The sequence below is a fragment of the Diorhabda sublineata genome, chromosome 5 (assembly GCF_026230105.1).
Source record: "Diorhabda sublineata isolate icDioSubl1.1 chromosome 5, icDioSubl1.1, whole genome shotgun sequence".
NCBI classification, from domain to species: domain Eukaryota; kingdom Metazoa; phylum Arthropoda; class Insecta; order Coleoptera; family Chrysomelidae; genus Diorhabda; species Diorhabda sublineata.
Window position 1 is genome coordinate 29,359,098 of NC_079478.1, and position 22,201 is coordinate 29,381,298.

The 22,201-nt window shown below is 31.9% G+C and overlaps 1 protein-coding gene across 1 annotated transcript in view; it reads right to left on the minus strand.

Annotated features, from left to right (window-relative positions):
• The window catches only part of LOC130444709 (protein turtle homolog A-like), a 175,754-nt gene that overhangs the window by 62,643 nt on the left and 90,910 nt on the right, over window positions 1-22,201 (minus strand). Inside the window, exons 4-5 of the mRNA XM_056779984.1 lie at window positions 5,873-6,003; window positions 2,248-2,407 (exon numbers count right to left, since the gene is read on the minus strand). Coding sequence (XP_056635962.1) covers window positions 2,248-2,407; window positions 5,873-6,003 — 291 coding nt within the window. The remainder of the gene's footprint in view (window positions 1-2,247; window positions 2,408-5,872; window positions 6,004-22,201) is intronic.

Consider the following 22,201-nt stretch of genomic DNA (forward strand, 5'->3'; position numbering starts at 1 on the left):
ACTGTCAACTGTCAACATTGAAGTGCCTAGAGTAACATTTAAGGAAGTTGAAGTTGTCTACTCTAGAGCGTCCCGAAAGTGTTTTGCAGTACGGAACTGTCACTATCACTACATGGAACACTCAAAACGTAACTATCGGTATGTAAATAAATACTGAACGAACAACTTTCAGATAGCGTCGTCTAAAAAAAATTGAAAGCTTTGTGGAGTGTGAAATGTACAGACTTGAAAAGCAAGTTAGAAGGTCCAGAAATGTATGTACGTAACGCAAAAAAGTGGACAACTCCGAAAGAAATGCCGCGAGTTGAGGCTTTATATTCGAAGCATGGAATAGTCTTCCAGATTGTTATAGTGAGGTAAAGAAGTTGGAACTTAGAGTGCTGAATACTTTCGGATCAACATATTCGTACGAGTACGTACGTTATTTTAAGTACATTGTAATTTTTAATTCTCCTGACTCAAGCTTAATTGATGTTAAAGATTGGCGTATGTCCTATGTTCTTTTGGTGTTTGTACAATGTGTTCACTTATTTTTGTAATCTGTTTACATTATATTGTTACCGTTTTCAAAAAAACAATGTCTATCAAGACCTTCTTGTTTGTTAATGGCATTCCAGATATCTCAATAACCCGAATTATCTAGAAATCCGTTGGGTATTTATAAACGGTAGTTCAGTATACCAAACGGTGTATTTAAATGAATTAGTAGTGTGTTGAGTATCAGTGAATAGTATATTTAGTGATAATTTATAAATAAATTAAGTAAGTAATAAGATACACCATGTATAACTTCAGCCTACAGTTTAAATACTGTTTGAATACATAATTCAAGTGACAGATGGCGTTCATAAAACTAAACTTGTGCAGAAATAGAATTTCTTCAAAAGGTTTGTTTGTTCACGGTCTTTATATTGTTAATAATAAAATCAGACCTGCATGCATTATTTAAGAGTTAGAAAATTCAATATCTATAAACAACATCTTTACTTCTTGATAATTATTATTAAAATCTGAAATCATATAACGTTAAAACGGTTAAACTCTATGAAATTATTCACTCTTAATACATTTCCCTATAATTGGAAACGTAAAAAAAACTGAATAACAACACTGATTACCAAGCTCTCTGGAAACTGTAAATGTAATGAAAACATAAAGTGCCTAGACAATTTCAAAAGAGCCTTTTCAGTTATTTCTTTGAAGGTATTATGTTTTAGCTTCCGAATATATAGCGACACGTTCATTTCTATGTGCAAAGGAAACTAAAAGGTATTACTCTATGTTGCTATTAAGTCATTCATTATAAATGTTGGAGATATTATCTTCTTTTTGCTTCCAGTGTTCATTTCCATTTAAAAATATTAGTATTTTTTTTTAATTACGAATTTATATAGGTAAAGCGATTAGCGACCTATGAAATGAACTTTTTTAAATCTAATATGAATCTAAGAAGTTAGTTGGAAAGTACTGAATGAAAAGTAAAACGTTATAATGCCTTTAAAAATTGCCTTTTCAACATGTACAGTATATTTCCATATTGCCCACAAAGGTATTCAACAGGTAACTTTTTTATTCCTCGTGTTTTCTTCCCAGCTAGGGATGTTTGGTTATCAAGTTTTATTTTTAAATCTCTGCTTTGATTTACCTGGCCATACTTTTCTTAATCTGATCTCATAAACAAGCAAAACATTACAAATTTTCTGTCAAAACTTTTTCCTATTTGGCATTAATTTGACATTAATTTTGATATCAATTTTGACATCAACTCTGACATCAATTTTAACACCAATTCTGAGTAGAAATAGAACAAATATATAAATAGACCTTCTTAGAAATTAGTTCAAAAGAAACAATGTAAATAAACCGCCTGCTATAATAAAACCAAACATGAAAGGCGCTGAATTTTAGAATTCCACTAAAACCAGGCAGGACCGGCTCCAGGGGAGTGACGAAATTTTTTGAAAACCGATACTCATTTTCAAAGTTATAACTTTCGACATTTTTTTGTAAACAGAAATGGAAATATCAGCTACGTTATATTATGAACACGTTTATTTGTATGCTAAGGACTGAAAGTGCTACTTTGTTGGACGAGTCTGAAAATTACGACACGAGCGAAGCGAGGCGAGCAACAGACGAGTGTTTGTGTATCTTCCATACGTGATCTAGAACCACACGAATGAATATAAATCATCCAAATGAATATTTGCCATATCCACGTAATAAAAATGAGCTTTATATACTTACATTTGACGTCAAGTTGCACAGGATTGCTTTCTCCGTCGCCTTCTTGATTGTGTCCGACGCAAGTGTAAAGTCCTGTACGGGCTCTCGTAATAGATTGTAATACCAAACTCTGATTACTCACTATCGTGTTAGTTTGGATGTTGTTGTAAAGTTGTTTGCCCTGGAAATAAATATGACAACTTAATTAGATGTGACATCTTTCAAGGAAATGAGATGTTGAGTCCGTGTCTCGATGGTGTAAATTACTATTTTTGAACGGGGTATTTTTAGAACAGGGACCGGATAGTTTTATCGATTTTTTAAATTAATTCCAAAATTTTTAACAAGTTCTTATTTTTAATCAACAATGTAATATTCGTTATCAACAACATTTTGCCATTTAATGTGCAACTTTTCAATGCAGCACCGATTAAACTCATTTAGTTTTTGAGTAAAATATTTTGATGTGATATCTAGATTTTTAAAATTTTTTACTACAAAAAACATGTCGGAATAAATGTAAACTCGAGATATCGTGATATCGGTCGAGTATCGTAGGTGAGGCAGTACCTCACTCACTACCTTCACTCACATTCCGCAACAATTCCGCATATATTTCACCAAACACACAGTAGCGTCTTTTTAGAATGTAAACCGGGCTTCGCAGTACTTGCATTTGAAGAGAGTCACCCTCTTCAGCGTTTTGAATTATCATATATTATTACTAGTAGACCTGGCTACGCGTTGCTGTGGCTGAGTGACAAATGACAAAACAATTACTCTCTCTTCTGCTTGTTCAATGAAATTATACTGGCATCGAGTTGTTACACGTTCTTCACAATTGCTCTTAAAATAGATATGAAGAAATTTTGGATCTTCGTTTGGCATTGGCATCAATGATCCAATTTTATGATATACCTAGCCTTTAATTTTGAATGTTGTCCCAAAATTACGACCATCAGATGACAAATCACAAACTTTGGATGCTCCAAACGACGTCATTTGGAAGCAAGAACTAAATTTACGTGTTTTATGCAAAAATATTTTGATTCATTGGAAATGCCGGAAAGAAGGGATTTCAAAGGTTCAGGTGGAGTAGGGAGTGGTGGTAATACAGCTTTTCCTGATGCGTAACACATGCCGGGTGTTTCATTGCGAAATTTTAACGCCTGACAATAATTGCATGTTTTGTCCATCGCACCAATAGTAACTTTGGAATCAGCCGAGTAATTGATGTCTGGTTCATAATTAAATGCAAGACGAACAAATAATCCACGCGTTACTGCGCGATTGGTTCTATGATTTTATCGGTTTTGTTCTCTATATGAATCTATATGTTGTTGACGTGCCACCCTGGTTCTCAATGCATTTTCTTGTCGACGATTATCACGCTGTTCTCGTGCAGGAATTTCAGCTGTGCGAATTCTTTGAGCTGCATTTCTTTCTGCTCTCTGTTCGACTGATTCATGAGCTCTTTCAACACGTACACATCTTCTTCTTGCTACGGGCATTAAGGTTGGATTTTTTGGGAGGCATTCTACTAAAAATATTGATTAAATTTTTAATGTGAATGAATTTCGCGGTTCTCTGATTAACTGTAGTTTAGAAGTAAAAAAAAATATTTGAAGTAATGTACGCAACGAAGACAAAATGAAGAATGATTTTAACTGGGATAGGCAAAATAAGACATGTATAGTGTGTAGTCTAAGAAAATATATCACTTTTAAATGTGGCACCATCTATGATGTGCAAAGGACAAAATTTTACAGTTCTCTGTAAAGAAATTAGCTTAAGGTGCCATCTGTTCCAGAATTATGGAAACTACGAATAATAACAACAATCCACGTTGATGATTAGTTTATTATTAATTATTGGGACCATTAATTTAAATAATAACTATCCTATCATTTGAGTTGGACTAAATTACATATATATGCCAACTTTCATGAATATCAGTTGACTCGTTTTTGAGTTCATTCGGAACATACACACGGACACTGAATTTTTAATATTTAACCCGAAATCTCTAGTTTGGCTGGGGTTTGTATAATTGTGAAATACTCAAGCAAAGAAAAACATAAGTCAATCTTAAGTGTATAAAACACGAATTGATACTTGTGGTTGTGGAACAAATTTTAGGTATATTATAATACAACTTTTACGATACAAGAGGACAATCCAAGAAATACCTAGCTCAACAATAAAAACACACAAATTTTGGAAAAAAAGATATTCATTTTTCAACGTAGTTTGATAATAAGAATCGTCAAGCGCCTCAAAATAGCTACTGCGGCATCACCTCTTCATTATTGGAAAATGTTTGACCGCCGGGCCATTTTTTCAAGTCTGGGAACAAAAAATAATCTGGCGAATAGGGTGAATGAGGTAGCCATTCAAACTTTCTCTTTAGCTAAATACGGCCGTTTTGCTTGATTTCTTCCCTAGAAACTTGCAATAAGTTCGCATAATACTCGCCGTTGATAGTTTTCTCATTTTCAAGATAGTCAATGAAAATTATTCCACGCGCAACCCAAAAAACCGATCCCTTTACCTTGCCTGTAGATAGAATGGTCTTTTTCTTCTTTGGAGCCTTTTCGTCTTTTTCAATTTATTGTTTCGATTGTTTATTTCTGTGAAACATTGCCAAACACTCGATGAAAACATCTTCACGACTCTGTTTTTGTTCCATTGTGAGCAAACGTGGCACCCATCTTGCGCACATCTTTCTAAAGTCCAAATTTTCAGTTATTATTCGATTTGCCGCACTTCTTAAAATGCTCTCTCTCACGCTCTTTCAGACGAAAATCATCCAGTACCGCTTTGTAGATTTCCTTCAACATTTCTGGAATCATTACCACATTTGGTCGACCACTGCATTGCTGATCTTCGCAGGTCTCGTTTAAACTCTGCTACCAAATATTTTACTGTTCATTTTTTCCATATTTACAAATTCACTGAAAACATTCACTATTGATGACTGCCAAACAAATACTAAACAACGTGGCGTCTTCAAACTTGAAACATGTGCTGTATGGATTATGTACTATCTATTACAGTGATATTTTTCAATCTCTATATCAAGCCAGGTACGTTTGGGACCACCCTCGTATGTGTGAACAGCGATTCATATAATTGCTACTTAGAGGTTATTTATTGCTTAAGATTAGTAATAATAGTGATATACTGAAGCTATTTTATAAATAAAAAAACATTTCTCTCTTTCTCCCTCTTTTGAATCGTTAATTCCCGCAGGTACAAGTTGACCTTACACCCATCTGCAATTGAGGTCTCTAATTACCTCATATCAGATACCCATTACCAACGTCTATATTAAGAGGCAAAAAGAAAAAAAAATAATCGGTGGTTTGTTTCAGCTTTTTGTTAGATTTCGCCCAGAATTATTTTTTTCGTTCTAAAAACACCACTATACTCACAATTAGATTGTCTGGCTCTCATTTGGACAACCAAGTTATGGTCTTCAGAAACAGAAGGTAGTTTGTTGTGTATATTATAAAGATTATAAACGGATTGAGAAATTAATTAACTCAATTTGTTTACGTTATTCAGACTCTGATGTGAACTCGAAAAGTCACACAACTAACTGTATGTATGTGTATATGTATATGAAAGAAATAATTTTACTCACGTTATGCCTCCAGCTGACTTTATATACCCAAGGATTTGATTTGATATTGCATTCAAAATACACGTCAACACCTTCTTTGATCGTACTTCCATTGAGCGTGCTGCCAAGTTCAAGAGATACAAGAGGAACGTCTGAAATTAAAAAATCGTTTTATAATTTCGAACAAAAATAATATGAAAATCTTTAAATTCTAGCAATAATTTCTTGCGTTTTTATAATTTTTCTTTGAAATGACATTTATCACCAGCTGTTAAATTTTGAGTTCGTTCGAAAATCAATCTGCATCTACAGGTATGCGGAATAAGTTTAAACGAGCAGCGATGATGTTCAAAAATGAGGATGTTTAAAAAAGGTCACATCAGAAAATATGAAAAAGTCGTGTGAAACAGGAAAATATCAAAGTGAAATAGGGTGAAGTGAGATATCATATTCACTCTGAGCATTAGAAAGTTTCTTTAAAAATGTATTACGTTTCTGAACAGAAATAATAAAAGATGGATTGATCATTGTTAAGAGCTGTCCAAACAAAATAAACAGGATTTTCCGAATCGATATGTAACCATAGATGGAAACTGTATTCATCATTTTTAACTCTTTCCAAGGGAGTGGTATTAGGCTTCATTTGAAGTATATATAACTGGTACCCAGATGAAGTGAACAATTGGTATAGAATTAGACGCCTCAAGCTTTCCAATGAATCGACATGAAAATAAAGATAAAACTGAAAAAGCTGGAAAAACCTTCGAAATAAATGAAATTTCTAATAGAACTAGCCTAGTTATCAGGATTCTTTAAACTAATAAACATCACCGTAAACAATAAAAATTTCCAACAATAATATATTTATTACAAAAATAAATTGATAACCATCATAACTTATATATGCCAGAGATAGGAAATGGAACTTATATGTGGAGAGTAGAGGTGGTTGTAGTCCACAACTGTGGACAAGAGACCGTTGATGATGTAGTAGTTTTTTCTTAAGTATTGCCACATATCAGCTGCAGAGCAGTGAATATAAAGTTTATTATCCAGAAAATGACACATTCATCACAATGTACTTTAAGTTGCGCCTCTTGTAGGCGCTGCTAATGCGATTATTTTTTCCAACTTGTTTTCCTTTAGTAATCCTTTCATAGTAACCTCAATGATATGGAATTGTAGCTTTTAATCCCATATTTTAACAACATGGAATAGAAATCATGTTAGAACAAGTGGCAGATCGCTAATCTGTCTCATCGAAACAATTTCAATTTAGTGGGCCATTATTTAATGTTAAGTACACATCAACGTCACTTGAATTTTTAGTATGGCAGGCATCAAAAGAGGTAAGTAATAACTATTTTACATTAATACTTTTGTATAACTTTTTTTCCTTAATATCTTTAAATAACATTTTTTTGCTGATATCTTTATAATATTTAAGAAAAACTTCAAATCGACATATATCAATTTCGATCCAAAACATTCTTAGTTCTTGAAATATTCTGATTTAGAAACAAATGTAAATCATAAATATAGAAATCATTCCTGACTTGTACTGCTTTGAATGGGTTTTTATGTTTATTTCATTTAGAAAACATCATAGACCTGAAAAACATTGATGTTCTGGAAACTTGGATCAATTAGAAAGGACCAGACAGAGTTTCTGCTATTTACGCTGCTATTGTTGATCATTTGCAGCTTTCTGCACCTTCAGATTCCATACATAAGGCTATTCAAAAAACGGCAAAAATGTATGACTGGGCGATGAGGTAAAGGGGATTAAAATTTTCGAATAGAGTGGAAAGCCGAAAACAAATTAATTTCTTTTTGTACTTGGAAGTGGCTATGAAACTGAAGTGACGACTGCGCTACAATAATTAATAAACGAAATATTTGACGAAAATCTAACAGAAATATTACATATTATACAACTTCATTTATAAGTTCGTTACTTCGGACTGTACCAAGCAAAATCCGTGCGAAGCAAAAAACACAGTAATTGGCATATAATGTTATGGCCTCTGGGTGTTGAGATGTACATCGCATTTTGAAAATATGAAAACAAGTAATAATAACTATTGTTTGACCAATTTCCCATGTAAAAGAAAAAAGTCTTTTTCACAGTATAAGTATTAAGTACATATTATAATTGACAAGTCTATGAAAACAATAATCAAATTCAATGAATAACATTTCGAATGGTATTCTCCAGATGTGGTCCCCATAGACTACTGATTGATTTTATTTCTAAAAAAATCTCAAAGAGAAGAAATATCTATTAAATATGGAAGTCGCTGTATCAGAACCTTTTTTCGATGCCAAAGAAAAATTGTTCTAAGAAATAGCATATAAAATTTGGAAAATTTTTGAATCCATTATATAACTCTCACAGACAACTACATTTAAAACTGAGTTGAAATTTCTGGAACCGTTGGCGATATTCATACTGAATACAATGTTTACACCCACACTCACCATTACACTGTTTGACGCGCGTTTCGATAACCAAGTTATCATCATCAGAGACTGAAGGTAAACAGTTTACCTTAATACATAATTAAATTTAATTGGAGAATAATATTTTTGATTGAAATGAAAGTAAATGACCTCAGATAAACTACATCCCACTTTACCATTTATTCAAATTAGTTGAAAGGAACGATGAAAAACATTGATAGTTTTGTATCTGTTAAACTTTCTATCTAACAAAGAAATTGATAAAATCCTGATCTGTTATATATAAATATAAATAAAGAAAAGTTTCGCATTTTATTAATGTAACTTATACTAAATACACTGCTTACACCACCATTACACCAACACTCACAATTACACTGTCCAACGCGCGTTTCGATAACCAAGTTATCGTCTTCAGAGGCTGAAGGTAAACTGTTTACCTTCAGAAACTGAAGGAAAGTATATCCTACATTGATAAAACGCAAAACTTTTCTTTGTCTTTGTCCAGATCAGGATTTTATTAATTTCCTTGTTAGATAGAAAATTTAATATACAAAACTATTAATTTTTTCCATTGTTCCTTTCAACTAATTTGAATAGATAGTAAATTGGGATATGGTATATCTGAGGTGATTTATCTTTATTTTAATAAAAAATATTATTTTACAATTAAACTTGAACTATGTAATAAGCATGATAACCTCTACTAATAAAGTTTCACTATTCATTTTAATAGAATATTCATAAATACTACTTGATTTATTCTTCAACGCCTTCAATATGATGTACAGGGAAGGATAATAGCAAGGGATGCATTAAAAAGTGATGACATTACATTTTTGCGCTCCGCTTCCTTTTACCGATATTAGGGTTGGTATAAGTAAGCCATTTTTATCCGAATTTTATATAGAAATGAACGCTATTGAAGTTCTATAAGTATTTTTACGAATTATGGTGCGACCTTTTTTAAGTAGGGGAATCTGGAGTAAATTTTTGTGTATCCATGTCATATTAGGAAATGTGAATACTAAAAAGATTCCAAATTTCTAATGATATATTACCTTAAGTTATACAGACTGTCAGAAACGTATTATCGGCTAAGAACCTTTCGTAAGTAATGGTATAGTGAGACCGTAAAAGTAACTAGAGCGAACCATATTTATTGGATGAGGTGGATCGTATCTACATTGTTCCTTAGAAAAAATATTCCGAAATCTAGCATGTCATCGATTTCGGAGAAAAATATCTTAAAATACTTTGGTAGTCATTTTGTATCCTTTCAAGAAAAATAAGAAAAAATACGCAAGATATGAAAAAGATCCTTTAGTGCTTTACAATAAATATAATTACCTTGGAGCTCACAATTCCAGTACGAAGGATTTGACTAAATACAAGAGAGTGGAACCGAAAATAAGTACACAGTAATAGAAAACTGTACCTCCTTCGGGAAATCATAATATATTTTAATGGAACTGATGTATTCATCGTTAATATTTTTAATCAAACATAAATACGCACACAGACAAGAAGAAAAATAGGTTTATCGCATGATATTTTGCTACTTGATACTGAAAAATATATTGAAACCAATTTGTGTTCAATGGCAAAATTTGCTTTCTCGATTATAATCATTTGATTCACACATAGTTTGTTGGCCGCGCCTTCGCAAAATTTGACAATTTCACTATATCTAAGCAGGACCGACTCCAGGGCAAAAATAAGTTCATAGCAATACTTTCTCAGCATATTCATGCAATCACAGCAGTGACTTATGAATTATTATATTCAAATTACTATGGAAACAATTATTCTAATGACTTTATTTTTGTCTGATTGTTTGTGATTATCATAGTACTGGTTATACAAATAAACACGCCACAATAAATTTAAGATCAATCAATATAAGACAATATAATATTAACCATCAAATATCGTGTGGCATGACTGACCAAAGTAGTCTAGTTGCTGAAAATATATTTCAAATTATTGTTACAATTATTAATTATCAAACAAAATTCAGGTTTTCGTTTTTCTAATTGAATTATAAGTAAAATGAGAATTTATTGTATTGACTAGACATATTACTTACAAAACACAACGGAGTACATGAAATTCTCGTATACGTTCTAAAACATCTACATTTAATGAAATAAAAGGCAGACATTGCTCATTTTAGTATTTCTATGAATTGCATTCGCCTTTTTAGTTGCTATCTATCCAAAAACTTTGTTCATTAATTCTCAGAAATCAAAACAAGTTTGTAACAGGTTGTAAAAGTTGGGTAGAATAAACTTCATCAAAACTTTTACCGGTAGATTCTAATCAGAAAGTGGTATTTGTTTCTATTTTAATAATTCACTTACTCATTTCTTCATTCACGATAAAATAGTTGGAACTAAATTTATATTGAAGTTATTGAAATTACGTACTATGTGAGGGATACATTTTTTTTGAAATTGAAAAACTTGAGTATCGAGCTATCATGAAAAATTTGTTTTTCAAAAGCAGATGAAGAATTAGTTAAATACTGTGTATGGACATGCTTGGATCATGTCATTAAGATTAGGCTTGAATTGTATATATTTACCGGGTTTTCATGTGTTTGTAGTATTTTTTTGAGCTTATCGACTTCGCCAGTATTGAAGACTACTGTAGAGTTGATATAACTGTTATTTTTTTTTAACATATTACTTTCTGTTATAAGATCATAATAACGGGTTGTGCCTTGGCTACATACAAAAACACTAATCGATACAGGTATTGAATACTTTGTGTTTCAATAGATGAAGACTTGGCGAAGCAATGGATAGGAGCTTCTCGTGATAAATAAAGTTTCTATTCTACATTTCTATTTTTGACAATAATTATACCTGTTATATTTGTTTCGTTGATTCACTTGTAGAATTATATACAAAAACGGTTGGGAAAGCACCTACACATTTTAATGTATTTGGAAATTTTTAAATAGGATACCATTTATTTATTTATTTATTTCTTCATTTATTCATTTATTTATTTATTTATTTATTTATTTTTCTATCTATTTATTTATTATATCGCGTGTCTGTTGCTTTCATTTCGAAAAGTACAGTATTATAATGCTGATTATCTGGAGCAGGCAGGAAATGATATTCCTTGTAAACAGCAGGCAGCCATAAGAACGTAGAATGTATCTGATAAACTCAATAACCTATTTCTAATTCATGTATCAAATATTACTTTTGGAATCAAAATTAAACTTCATAATTAGTCCAGGAGGAATCGGCGTATGAGTACCGAAAACTATTCCATGATATAAATGCAATTGGCCATAGGGTAACCCTGTGTCTTTAAACCAAAATTGTTTAAACAATTGCGAGGAATTGTTATTAAAATAGAATATAAATATAATTTTTTTCTAATTCTGTATGCAATAGTTGATAATTATCTTATAAGAGATTTGGGAAAATTTCATTGGTTATACCTTTTTATTAATTGTTATTGCCGTCTCTCCGCCCTCAATCATTATTTACCATTTATCTTGAAAAATATTAACTTTATCAAGGTTTTTCACAGAGCAATATTATTAATAATTGAAATGTCTGTAATTTGTTTTCAATAAATTTTTTCTAGAATCAATTCTACAAAAGTTATTCAAGCATGAATCAGAACATGTAATGAAGATTACTTTTTTATCAGTTTATATTATTTTTCTGTTATTATCTTAGTAATTATATCAACAATAATGAGATATAATGGTATTTGTACATTTTTAGAATCATAAAGATATATAAATAATAAAAAGATATAGATATTGGAAGAGGTAGGTATAACTAATGAAACTTTGAATCTCTTTTAAGAATATTATCAACTATTGTATAAGGAATTATAAGAAACATGTATTTAGTTTTTTTTTAATACAATTGTATGGGTGAAAAGTACCCAAATTTGAGATTCTTAGAACCTCTAAAAATTCGTATCTCTAAAAATATTAACCTTAAGTCATAGAACCTTTTTTATTCGTATTTCAATAGATTCAATAGAGAATTTAAAAAAAAACTTGTCCGGTTGAAAAGTAACAATTCCTTAAAATTTTTTAGACAATTTCGGTTTAAACTATTTGGTACGGGGATTCCCGATGGCAACATACATTTACAGGTATATCATCAGTAGGGCAATATGAAGAGGGTTGCATAGTAAAATTAAGGTGGAATAGTTTTCGGTACTCATGCGCCGCTTCCTCCTGGACTAAATAGGTTTATAGCATACAATATACTTCATATTTTGATTATAACGTGAAGTCACATTGTGTGAGAGGGAACGAGCGTGCCCGCGCATTGGCATACTGGTGTATGTGTATATACGACTGTCAATTTGTGGGTAGCTGAATTCAAACGTGACCGTATCAGTTTGACTGACGATAAGTGTTCGGGAAGGCTAAAAATTGCGACAATCAGCAATGTTATCGAAAAAGTTCACCAAATGATAGTCAACGACCATCCATTAACGAGACAAAAGAGGCTATCGGAATATCAAAAGAACGCATTTGTCATATACTGACTGAAAGCGCATTCGAATGAACATTTTTCTTCTTGATGCGGTAAGCAAAATAGGTCGGAATTTTTTACTTTAATTCAAAATTGTAGATGAAACTAGACGGTTTCATCGGCCGGAAAAGTGATCAAAGACTATCTTCAAAGATATAAAAATAGTTATTATTACGTGGCAAGATGAAGGGATTTGGAAAAAATAAAGTGTTTTTCCATCAGGTCAACGCACTTCATGAGTACAGTTCACGAATTGTACTTCGGACTAATTGACTATCCACCATTTTGACCGGATCTCGCCCCCACCAAATTTTTCCTATTCCTTAACTTCGAAATGTTTCTTGCAAAAGAGAGATTTCCATCATATGAGGAAGTTATCGCATACTCAGGAGAGAGACGGCGAATATGTTGAGAAATTATTTGGAAGGGTTAAAAAAGCTTTTATAGACTATGTATATGTGACTTAAAGGAGACTATGTTTGAAAATAAAGATGACCAAGAAAAAAATATCTTGTTAGGGCGAAAATCAAAAGGCGTAAGCATCAAAACGTCTATATTAACCTCTTTCGAAAATACCAAAGAAAAAATTTATTTTTCATATTGAAGTATAATTATATGAATTGGATGAGCTGAGATCAATATGGCAGATATTTTTGAGGATGAAGTGGTCATTATTATTCAGACGAATATTTGAGAAATTCATATCGAACTACAAAATCAAAATCATTACAAAGGAATAATGATGTATGGAAGTACAAGTGCAAGAAAAAAATCTCTCACATTAAAGTTCCAGTGAGAAAACTTTCAGGTTTTTTGTTTAGATTAAGATGCTTGGTTATAGTTTGGAGAGTATACAGGAAAACGAGCCGTTAAGACTTTGATGACTGCACATTATAATTTTGTGTGGAGCGTTATCACATGCAAATATTTTGCTTTACATATTCACCACAGACAAGAACTTTGAGTCCTTGATACGCGAGGAAACTAAAAGATCAAAGCAGAAACCGTATAATGTATATTGAAATAGCTCAGACCTATAGTATACTAGTGTCTTCTTAATCAATATATGACGATGGGTTAATTGTTCATAGGTACAAGTATATTTTGATGCCAACACTTCTAACTACTTTACAGTCTGAATGATTGTATAAAATAGAATTCTATTTAGATATTTGAAATGAACATTTTGTTCAAACTATGATCATGAATTACTCTGATATTGAATGCAGAGCTATGATAAAGTGATGAACAAAATTCATAGAACGTACAACACTAATTTTTGAAACAAATGCAAAAACACGTCACAAAATAACGTTAATAAACAACAAAATGTACTTTGTATTCATAGAACATTGTACATAATTAAAAAAATAAAAATTAATGTTATCGACAGATTTCGAAGTTACAAAAGAACATGTGCTTCATTTAACAGAACCATATTTGAGAAGAGCTCAAATTTCCAGGAGCACAGTAAGCGTGAGGGACGCTTCAAAATCTGATAGACCTAGAATAAGCGACTATGCAACGCTATATATTTTACTGTCACTAGAACGCAAATTCTTCTTGAACTCCAGGAGATGATCTGGACATACGTTCCTAATTGTGTATCATTCTAAGACTTGATATCGTTTTATTTACGTAGTACGGTGAATTGATACAATTGTCACTACTGGGCTCGCAAAATTCTCCACTAGATTCAGACAAAACACACCAAGCGCCCCCAGAAAATTAATGTTTGGGTAGGAATTTTAAGGGGAACATTTATTGGCCATCATTTCTTTCGTGGGAATTTAATAGTTTTGCAATATTAGAAACATCTTCTTATGGCAGTACTTCCGGACTTGGATCCCACTATTTGGTTCTATCAAGATAATGCAATATCACATTGTGGTTTCAATATTCTGGATAACCAGTTTGAAGGAAGATATATTGGGAGTCGAGGTACGGAGTGGTCACATAGGACACTTGATTCTACTCTTTTATATATAATTTCCACTTACATGATTTTTTCAACGTAGGAGAAGCTTTATCAAATAATTTTGTTTCTATTTAAAAAAATATTGACAACGCCATTACGTTGATAAATTTGTCAATGATTTTACATATTCCACAACAATAAAAATTATAGGTTTTATAAATTGTATGCATTTGTTTATCATAACTCTATATATTATATGTTATAGACAGGGAATACAAATATACGAGCCCCGACTTGGTAGAGTTGGTTTAACCATGAAGCTACCTATCAACGAAAATGTATAACAAACTGTGATGGAGTTCAGAAAACCTATAACTTATTCAATCTAAATGTTGAATACCTAATACCAAAAAAGAAATATCTAATCTAATTGAGAAAATTTTCGAGAATTAATTCAACCAAATAAAATCAAATCACCACATTACTTTACGACTGATTACTGAAGAATGAGAAGTATCAGCTACGATTATAGCCTTTATTGAACATCTTTATCTATGTAAAAATTTATTTGATGTTGATATATCCTAAGTTCATTCGTCCAATAGTTTTGACTGACAGTCCCTACTAAAGGATTTTTGGTGAGGAAATTGGTATTTAATTCGCTGTTTCTTATTCACAGAAGAACTTTGCTAAGCTGAATATCAAGTTACACGTTGTGAATTCTTATTCACCAACAGTTTAAATTAAGGAGAATGTGAAGACTCGTATTTACATACAGTAAGATTTCTTTTCTATGTTTATTGATAATTGAATTATGTGAATAGATTTAATAAATTTTCGAGTGTTTTCTTTTATATGAAAGACTTTCTCCCAATTCTCTCAACATCATACCACAGGACATTATTTGCAGTGCCACAAATGAAGTTGTATGTGTGTGTGTGTGTGTGTGTGTGTGTGTGTGTGTGTGTGTGTGTGTGTGTGACGTTGGAAAAGTTGAAAAGTTGAAAAGGGAAAAATTGTTTATCAAAAACCTAAGCTACCCGCTCACAAAAATCATTGCTAGTAGACTCTCACCAATAAAAACTTTGAACTTGCGACTTTTTCCTTCAAGGAAAATAGAGGAAAATATATGATTTTTCAGTAAAAAGCCATTTTGGTTTGAAAATATTAGATTCTGATATATGTGAAATTAGTTTCACTACTTTTCCTGCACAAAGTAAAACGATATTTGGTTTTCACAATGTCCAAGCAATCCTAATGAACCACCTTCACAAAATATCATTTTTGTGGTGCACTTCTGAAATCGTATCAAATGACTCTGCTGCAAATAATCGAGGTCGTTAAAAGATTATTAACGTCTAGTGCCGGAATTAATCCTCTAAGTTATAGAGATTTTTCATTTTGACCAACAAAAATGGAAAAAATAATCAACATTTATACGTTATCAGAATTACAGAGATTCTTTTTAGCAGGTTTTTGTCTCATATTTTGCTTCGTTTTTGGTCTTCTACAATAAGTGCAGAACTTTCTGCTTTTATTCATAACATGTTCTATTGTGTATTATATACTGTAATTATTTTGGATTTCGCTGAAAGTACTGCATGTTTTATGGTAATTCAAAAACTTACTGTGACCTTTCTGAAAAACTGTTGTTCGTTGACTGAAATGAAGAGTATTTAAGCTGGATGTAGCTCTGGAAGCTTAATTTTATAAGGAACTTGTGATGGAAGTTTCCCAGTTATTAAAGCCGCTTAAACATCGCAAAGTACTTGTTAAAAGTATTTAAATTAATTGAATAATATCGTGGAGATTAAATAGTTCGACGTTTTGCGAAATTTGCTAATTCCTGTCAGCGAGTTTTAACTAAATTTAGATGTAAATTTAGAAACGTTTCCCCTTATTGGGTGATTTATCCAAAGCAATCTGGGATTTCGTATTAATTTCAACATTAATATGCTAGAACTCATTGGTGTATGAAATGTCCACTAGAGGATTGGGAATTTCTGCCAAGTTAGTCAAATTATTGCGGAACTGGGAAATATTAAGACGGTGTATAAAGTGGCCTCACGAAAAGTTATAGATCTTTGAAGTTATTATAAAAATTAAATTGTACTTTGTACTTTGAGCGTTGCCGATCATTAGTTACAAAAATCATTTTCGAAGCTTCTATTACAACTTTATATTTTTTCTTAACCTCAAACAATAATAATTAAAAGATGAATATAACGTAGGCTTGAAATAAAAGATACAAACAACGATGGTTACAGTAAAAAGAAGATGGAAAAATACAATACAAGATGAAAAGCCGAAGATGGCGCTGAGACTATGAACATTGACTTGGTGGTATAAAAAACACCTAAAGAAAGACGTCGAAGAGAAGAAAAGAAGTATGATGGGAAATAGTAAACTAGTCAATGTATATCAAATTGAGAAAATACCAACGAATTGATAAAATAATATTACCAAGAATATAAAAGACAAAGAAGTCCCCTTTGTTTAAACGTAAAAATAGTTAAGGAATGTATGAAAAATAATAGATTGCTAACCTAGAAAAGAAAAAGTTGAGAACAAACGAAGTTGACATAAGTTTTTTGAATCAATAATTTCAAAAAAGTAAAATATCTGAAACCTTTGGTGGAGTTTGTACTTTATTTTCTTGAGATGTATATCTTCGTTATCGGAAAGAATAACTCAGTTATCGAAACGCGCTTCAGACTGTGTGAGCGTTGTTTTAGTGCTGATTGAGAAGTGTGCTCAATATGAAGAAACTTTGACAAAATCTCAATAAAAAAAATAATTCGGTTGATTGGAAGAGCATTCCATCATTATTTAAAAAATTATCGAAATTCTTAACAACAATTTTTACTGAACACACTGTTCACACTATCAATACACCAACACTACATATTGAAACTATAATGGAAAAATATTTTCACCAGGCGACCTAGCAATTAACTATTGCTGCAACCTTCACCATCAGTGGATACATCCTCATTCAAATTTCTTCTTTCTTGCAACTATTATTTTCTCCAAAATCTGTTTAACATTCGGTAAGAATTATTGCTTTAACTTCAACCGTTTTTCCATAGTTCATAGGTAGTGGGCGATCAAGAATAGTTGCGCATATCGGCCCTTTCATAGACCCCTCGTGTTCCATTTAAAACTACCAAATCAAGCACCTTGGCTTAAACATTCTAGCATTACTGGATGAATTTGCACTAGATAAATCTCCCCAATGTGTTTGAATCTCGTACGTGTGAGTTCTAGAAATTATGTGAAGTTTCTTCATCCTCTATACACCAGCGGAATTTCAGTTCGTCCTTGATACTAATAGTATCGACATGACGTGTTAAATGATCGTGTCCGGTTAAAAGACTTGTCATCAATGGAATTTCACATCTGTATAGATAGAGCAGTTGATTTGTAAGATTGGTATAAAACCTATCTATGTGTTCCTGTGGTTGTCTCATCCCAGGTGATTCTAGCCATTTCCACAGAGTTTGTTCTGCGTTCAAAATGATCAGAGATGTAGTAGCTACAATTTTAGCTACAATAACAATGGGTTCAAAGCCTATTGATGGATTTTCTGATCATAATCGGACTATCGTTCAGCCTGACTGTTGACTTTGCCGTTCAAAACGAGCTGGACCTTGTAATCATCATTCACTAGTTCCTGTAGGACTTCATCATAATCCTAGAGGACACCATTTTACTCGACATACTATTTACACTACTACTACACTATTAAATGCTTGACTAATGCCAATTAAATGATACGGAAAAAATAAACGAAAAAAATGACTTTATAATTACACTAGCTTTTACCAGCGGCTTCGCTCACATCGAATCCATTAAATAAGTATCAAAATCATTATAATAGAAATATATCAATATGATAACATTCCAGGAATTTCATCTTTTCATTTGAGTGCATTGCAAAATTGACATTTTTTATTCATTGAACCAATAACAATTAGAGGATGATTGTGATATTCCACTGTAGGGTCATATTGAAATCATTAAATACGGACCATTCCTTACACATGAAATTTCGACGACGCGTGGTATCTATTTCTGCTCGAACAATTCTCCTAGCTTGTGACTGGCGTTTCTATCGCTATTCTAGCTTTCCGCTGCTGACCATGTCTTTCTAGGCGACGTTGGATCTGAAGAGGTCTTTCAGCAGCTTCCAGATCACTTTGTCGCCTTGCTTACTGTTGTTTTCTCAGCTCTGCCTGAACCGAAGATTATTGATTTAATGCAACTTTTGCTGCACGGGCCCGTGACGAATTTTTATATAATGTACATTTACGCTTCCGAGGCATTTTTTAGACATACGCTTTCAGTGACAGTTGAAAATAATAATGGTACCTAACCTCAAAAATTCCAAACAGCTGAAACTATAGTCAATTTAATTGGATGTATAGATTAAGGTTTGAACTTCATTACTGTATGTTAGATAGTGCTGAAGTAGCAAAATGTTGATATTGGTTGACAAATTTTTTTTGTAAGAAATATTTTTTTTATAAAAAGTATACAATGTTACTTCTAGTACTTCCCAGAATATGTGTACAAAGTTTCATGATGATTCGTCAAGTACTTTTTGCGTGAAAGCGTAACAAACATCCAAGCAACGAGCAAATTTTTGTACGGTAAGGGAAATGATGGCTTTTGCACCTGAAAATAGTACAAAAATGTCAACATTTTTTGATGGTTGGAGAAAAAAATAATATTTTAGAGACTTAACGTCAGTGTTATGCCAAGAAAACTAAGAAAAGTCACTTTTTTCGTGACGTCTTCGAAAAATTCTGCATCATTTAATTGACATTTGTCGATAAATTAACTAGACACGTCTAAGAATAGGAAATTTTTTTTCCCCAAATTTATTTTCTATTATTGAATTACATTTAGTATTAGACTCTATTGATTTTGCACATCTAACTTGCATTGCTTTGTCAATTTATCAAAATCTGCAAAGCAGGAAATTTCGTGATATGGCACTCAATTAGCACTTAATTTTCCGCATATTGTTTTTTCTCTCTGTTCATATTGTTCTGCTAACTTTAGTGACATTTTACATTCAATATTAATATCAATTATAATTTTTAGTTCTAATCATGCAAAGTTAGTTTTGAAAAAATGCCATAAAATTAACCCTACGTTTTAAGATTATTTTTATACCACGAATTACTTCTCACTTTTCAGTTTGATTGATTATAGAATCGTGTTTTACAGATATTTTCAAACTATAAATTATTCCAATACAAAAATAGCGGAGTATCGACATTGCCTTTTGAACTGATAAAACCAAGTTTCATATTTCGTTATTTTATACTATAGATGAAAAAAAACTGAAGTCACTTCTTCATCATTAAGAAACGAATATTAAACAGCTCATTTCCTTTTGTTTCGTTAGTAGTAAATGTTTTATACCCAGTCAGTATAAAATTCCGCAACTCATTACGTGGGATACAGACAGCTGTAATTGTAAAGGAAATGGATACCCTTCACATTTTCAAGTTTTTTGAGCTATTTTGCATGAAGTTTAGTTTTAAAATTATCTTACGACATCCCGGAATTTCATACAATGAGAAGCTTTGAGAAATGGTGTCTATGACGTTATATTCTTACACTACGCTGGTTTTCGTGTATGGTGAGATTAGTAAAACTAAACCGGTATTAAGAGTATTTTCATTATACATGGAGCTGAAAAAATTATCCTAATTACAGTTGGGTTGTCTACAGGGATGTAGGGATGTAGATTTCATGTTCTTTATATATATATATATATATATATATATATATATATATATACGCTACAGCTGGTGTTATAATGAATAATTTCATTGTTGATATTCAGGGAGAATTAGTTGACAGTAATGTTTATTATTACATAGCGACAATAAATGATTGAAATAATCAGTACTAGCTTTTACCCGCGGCTTTGCTCGCATCGAATCCATTAAATAAGTTTCAGAAATCATTATAATAGAAAAGAACGAACTCTGTAGCTATATTAGAACCTGAGATATAGATCTTTGAATGTAGAAAAATTGCCAAAAATCCATAACTCCACATTGAATGTCCGCGCATAGCTCCTCTACAACTCCACCGATTTAAATGTTCAAACACTCAAAAGAAAGAGAATGTTTCAGCGAGTGTTCTTAAACCAAAACGAAGTCTCTATCTTGAATAGAACCTGAGATATTGCGGATAGAACGTGTGTATGTGAAAAACTCCCATAAGTAATGTACAGGGGGATATCGCATTTGAGTATAACTTGAGAATGGTGAAAATTAGATGAAATCCGATGGTTGATGGCTGATCTGTGCATCAATACCTTTCATAGCAACAAAAATTAAGCAAATCGGTTGGGTAGAACGCCTGAACGGACTCGGAATGGAAATCAATAATTTTTTTAATATATAAGATAATTTCTATAATTTTTAAGCCTTTATACATTATTAATCTTACTCTTAGGGGGATTTTATTTATTTATTTGACGTACTGAAAAAAAAAGAATAGATTCTTATGATAATATAAATAAGGAAAATGAGAAACCTAATGGAATTTATCTTTTTACTTGACGCTAGAATATCTATTAAATGATAAATACTAGAGATTACGACTTCGTGGAAAAAACCAATTGTTGAGAAAATGGGATAAAAGTTCCATTATTACATACATAACGTCTCCGACAAACTTGACACTAGAAAATGTGGAAACTATTTTTTCCACTAACCATCCGACTGGATAGCATTAATTAAATCAGCACTTCCATTTGGATTTTAGCTGTTAGATGAAATCTAAAAATGTTTTGCGACAGTTGGACTCTTGAAAAATATTTTGCAAGGAAATATTAGGATAACTGGATCTCAATGCACGTCGCTCATATTAATTATTTATTTTTAAATACTTGAACATTTGCCGAAAATGGTATAAACGTATCAATTTAATCAGTTTTTTCTCTGGCTGTCAGCTGATAGTATTTCGTTAGGTGCCACATACCCTTTCCAGTGGCAGAAAGGGTGAGAATCGTGTGGGAAAACTTGAAAATAATGAAGAATGGTGGTTATAGTATTTTTTCTGAAATACTTGGAAGTCATAAAACATACATACCAATTATGATATTGCTACCCACCAGGAGAGTAGAGTCACAAATGAATGTTCGTCAAAAGAGTTTTGAACGCATAACTATTTCGTCGTACAGGATAAGTGAAGATGATGAACGTATATATTCAGAAAACTGATACACCACAAAATGTTTACTTGTAGTTCTTGCATCGTATCCTTAGAAATAGTCATTGAAAATCCATCTTATTAACCTAATTTGGCAATAGGTCATTTCCGGTTATTCTATAAATGTTTATATTATCTATATTTCATGACAGAAGCTTAAATATTTGAAAAATTCATCGATTTTGGAAAGCTTTCGAAGAAATT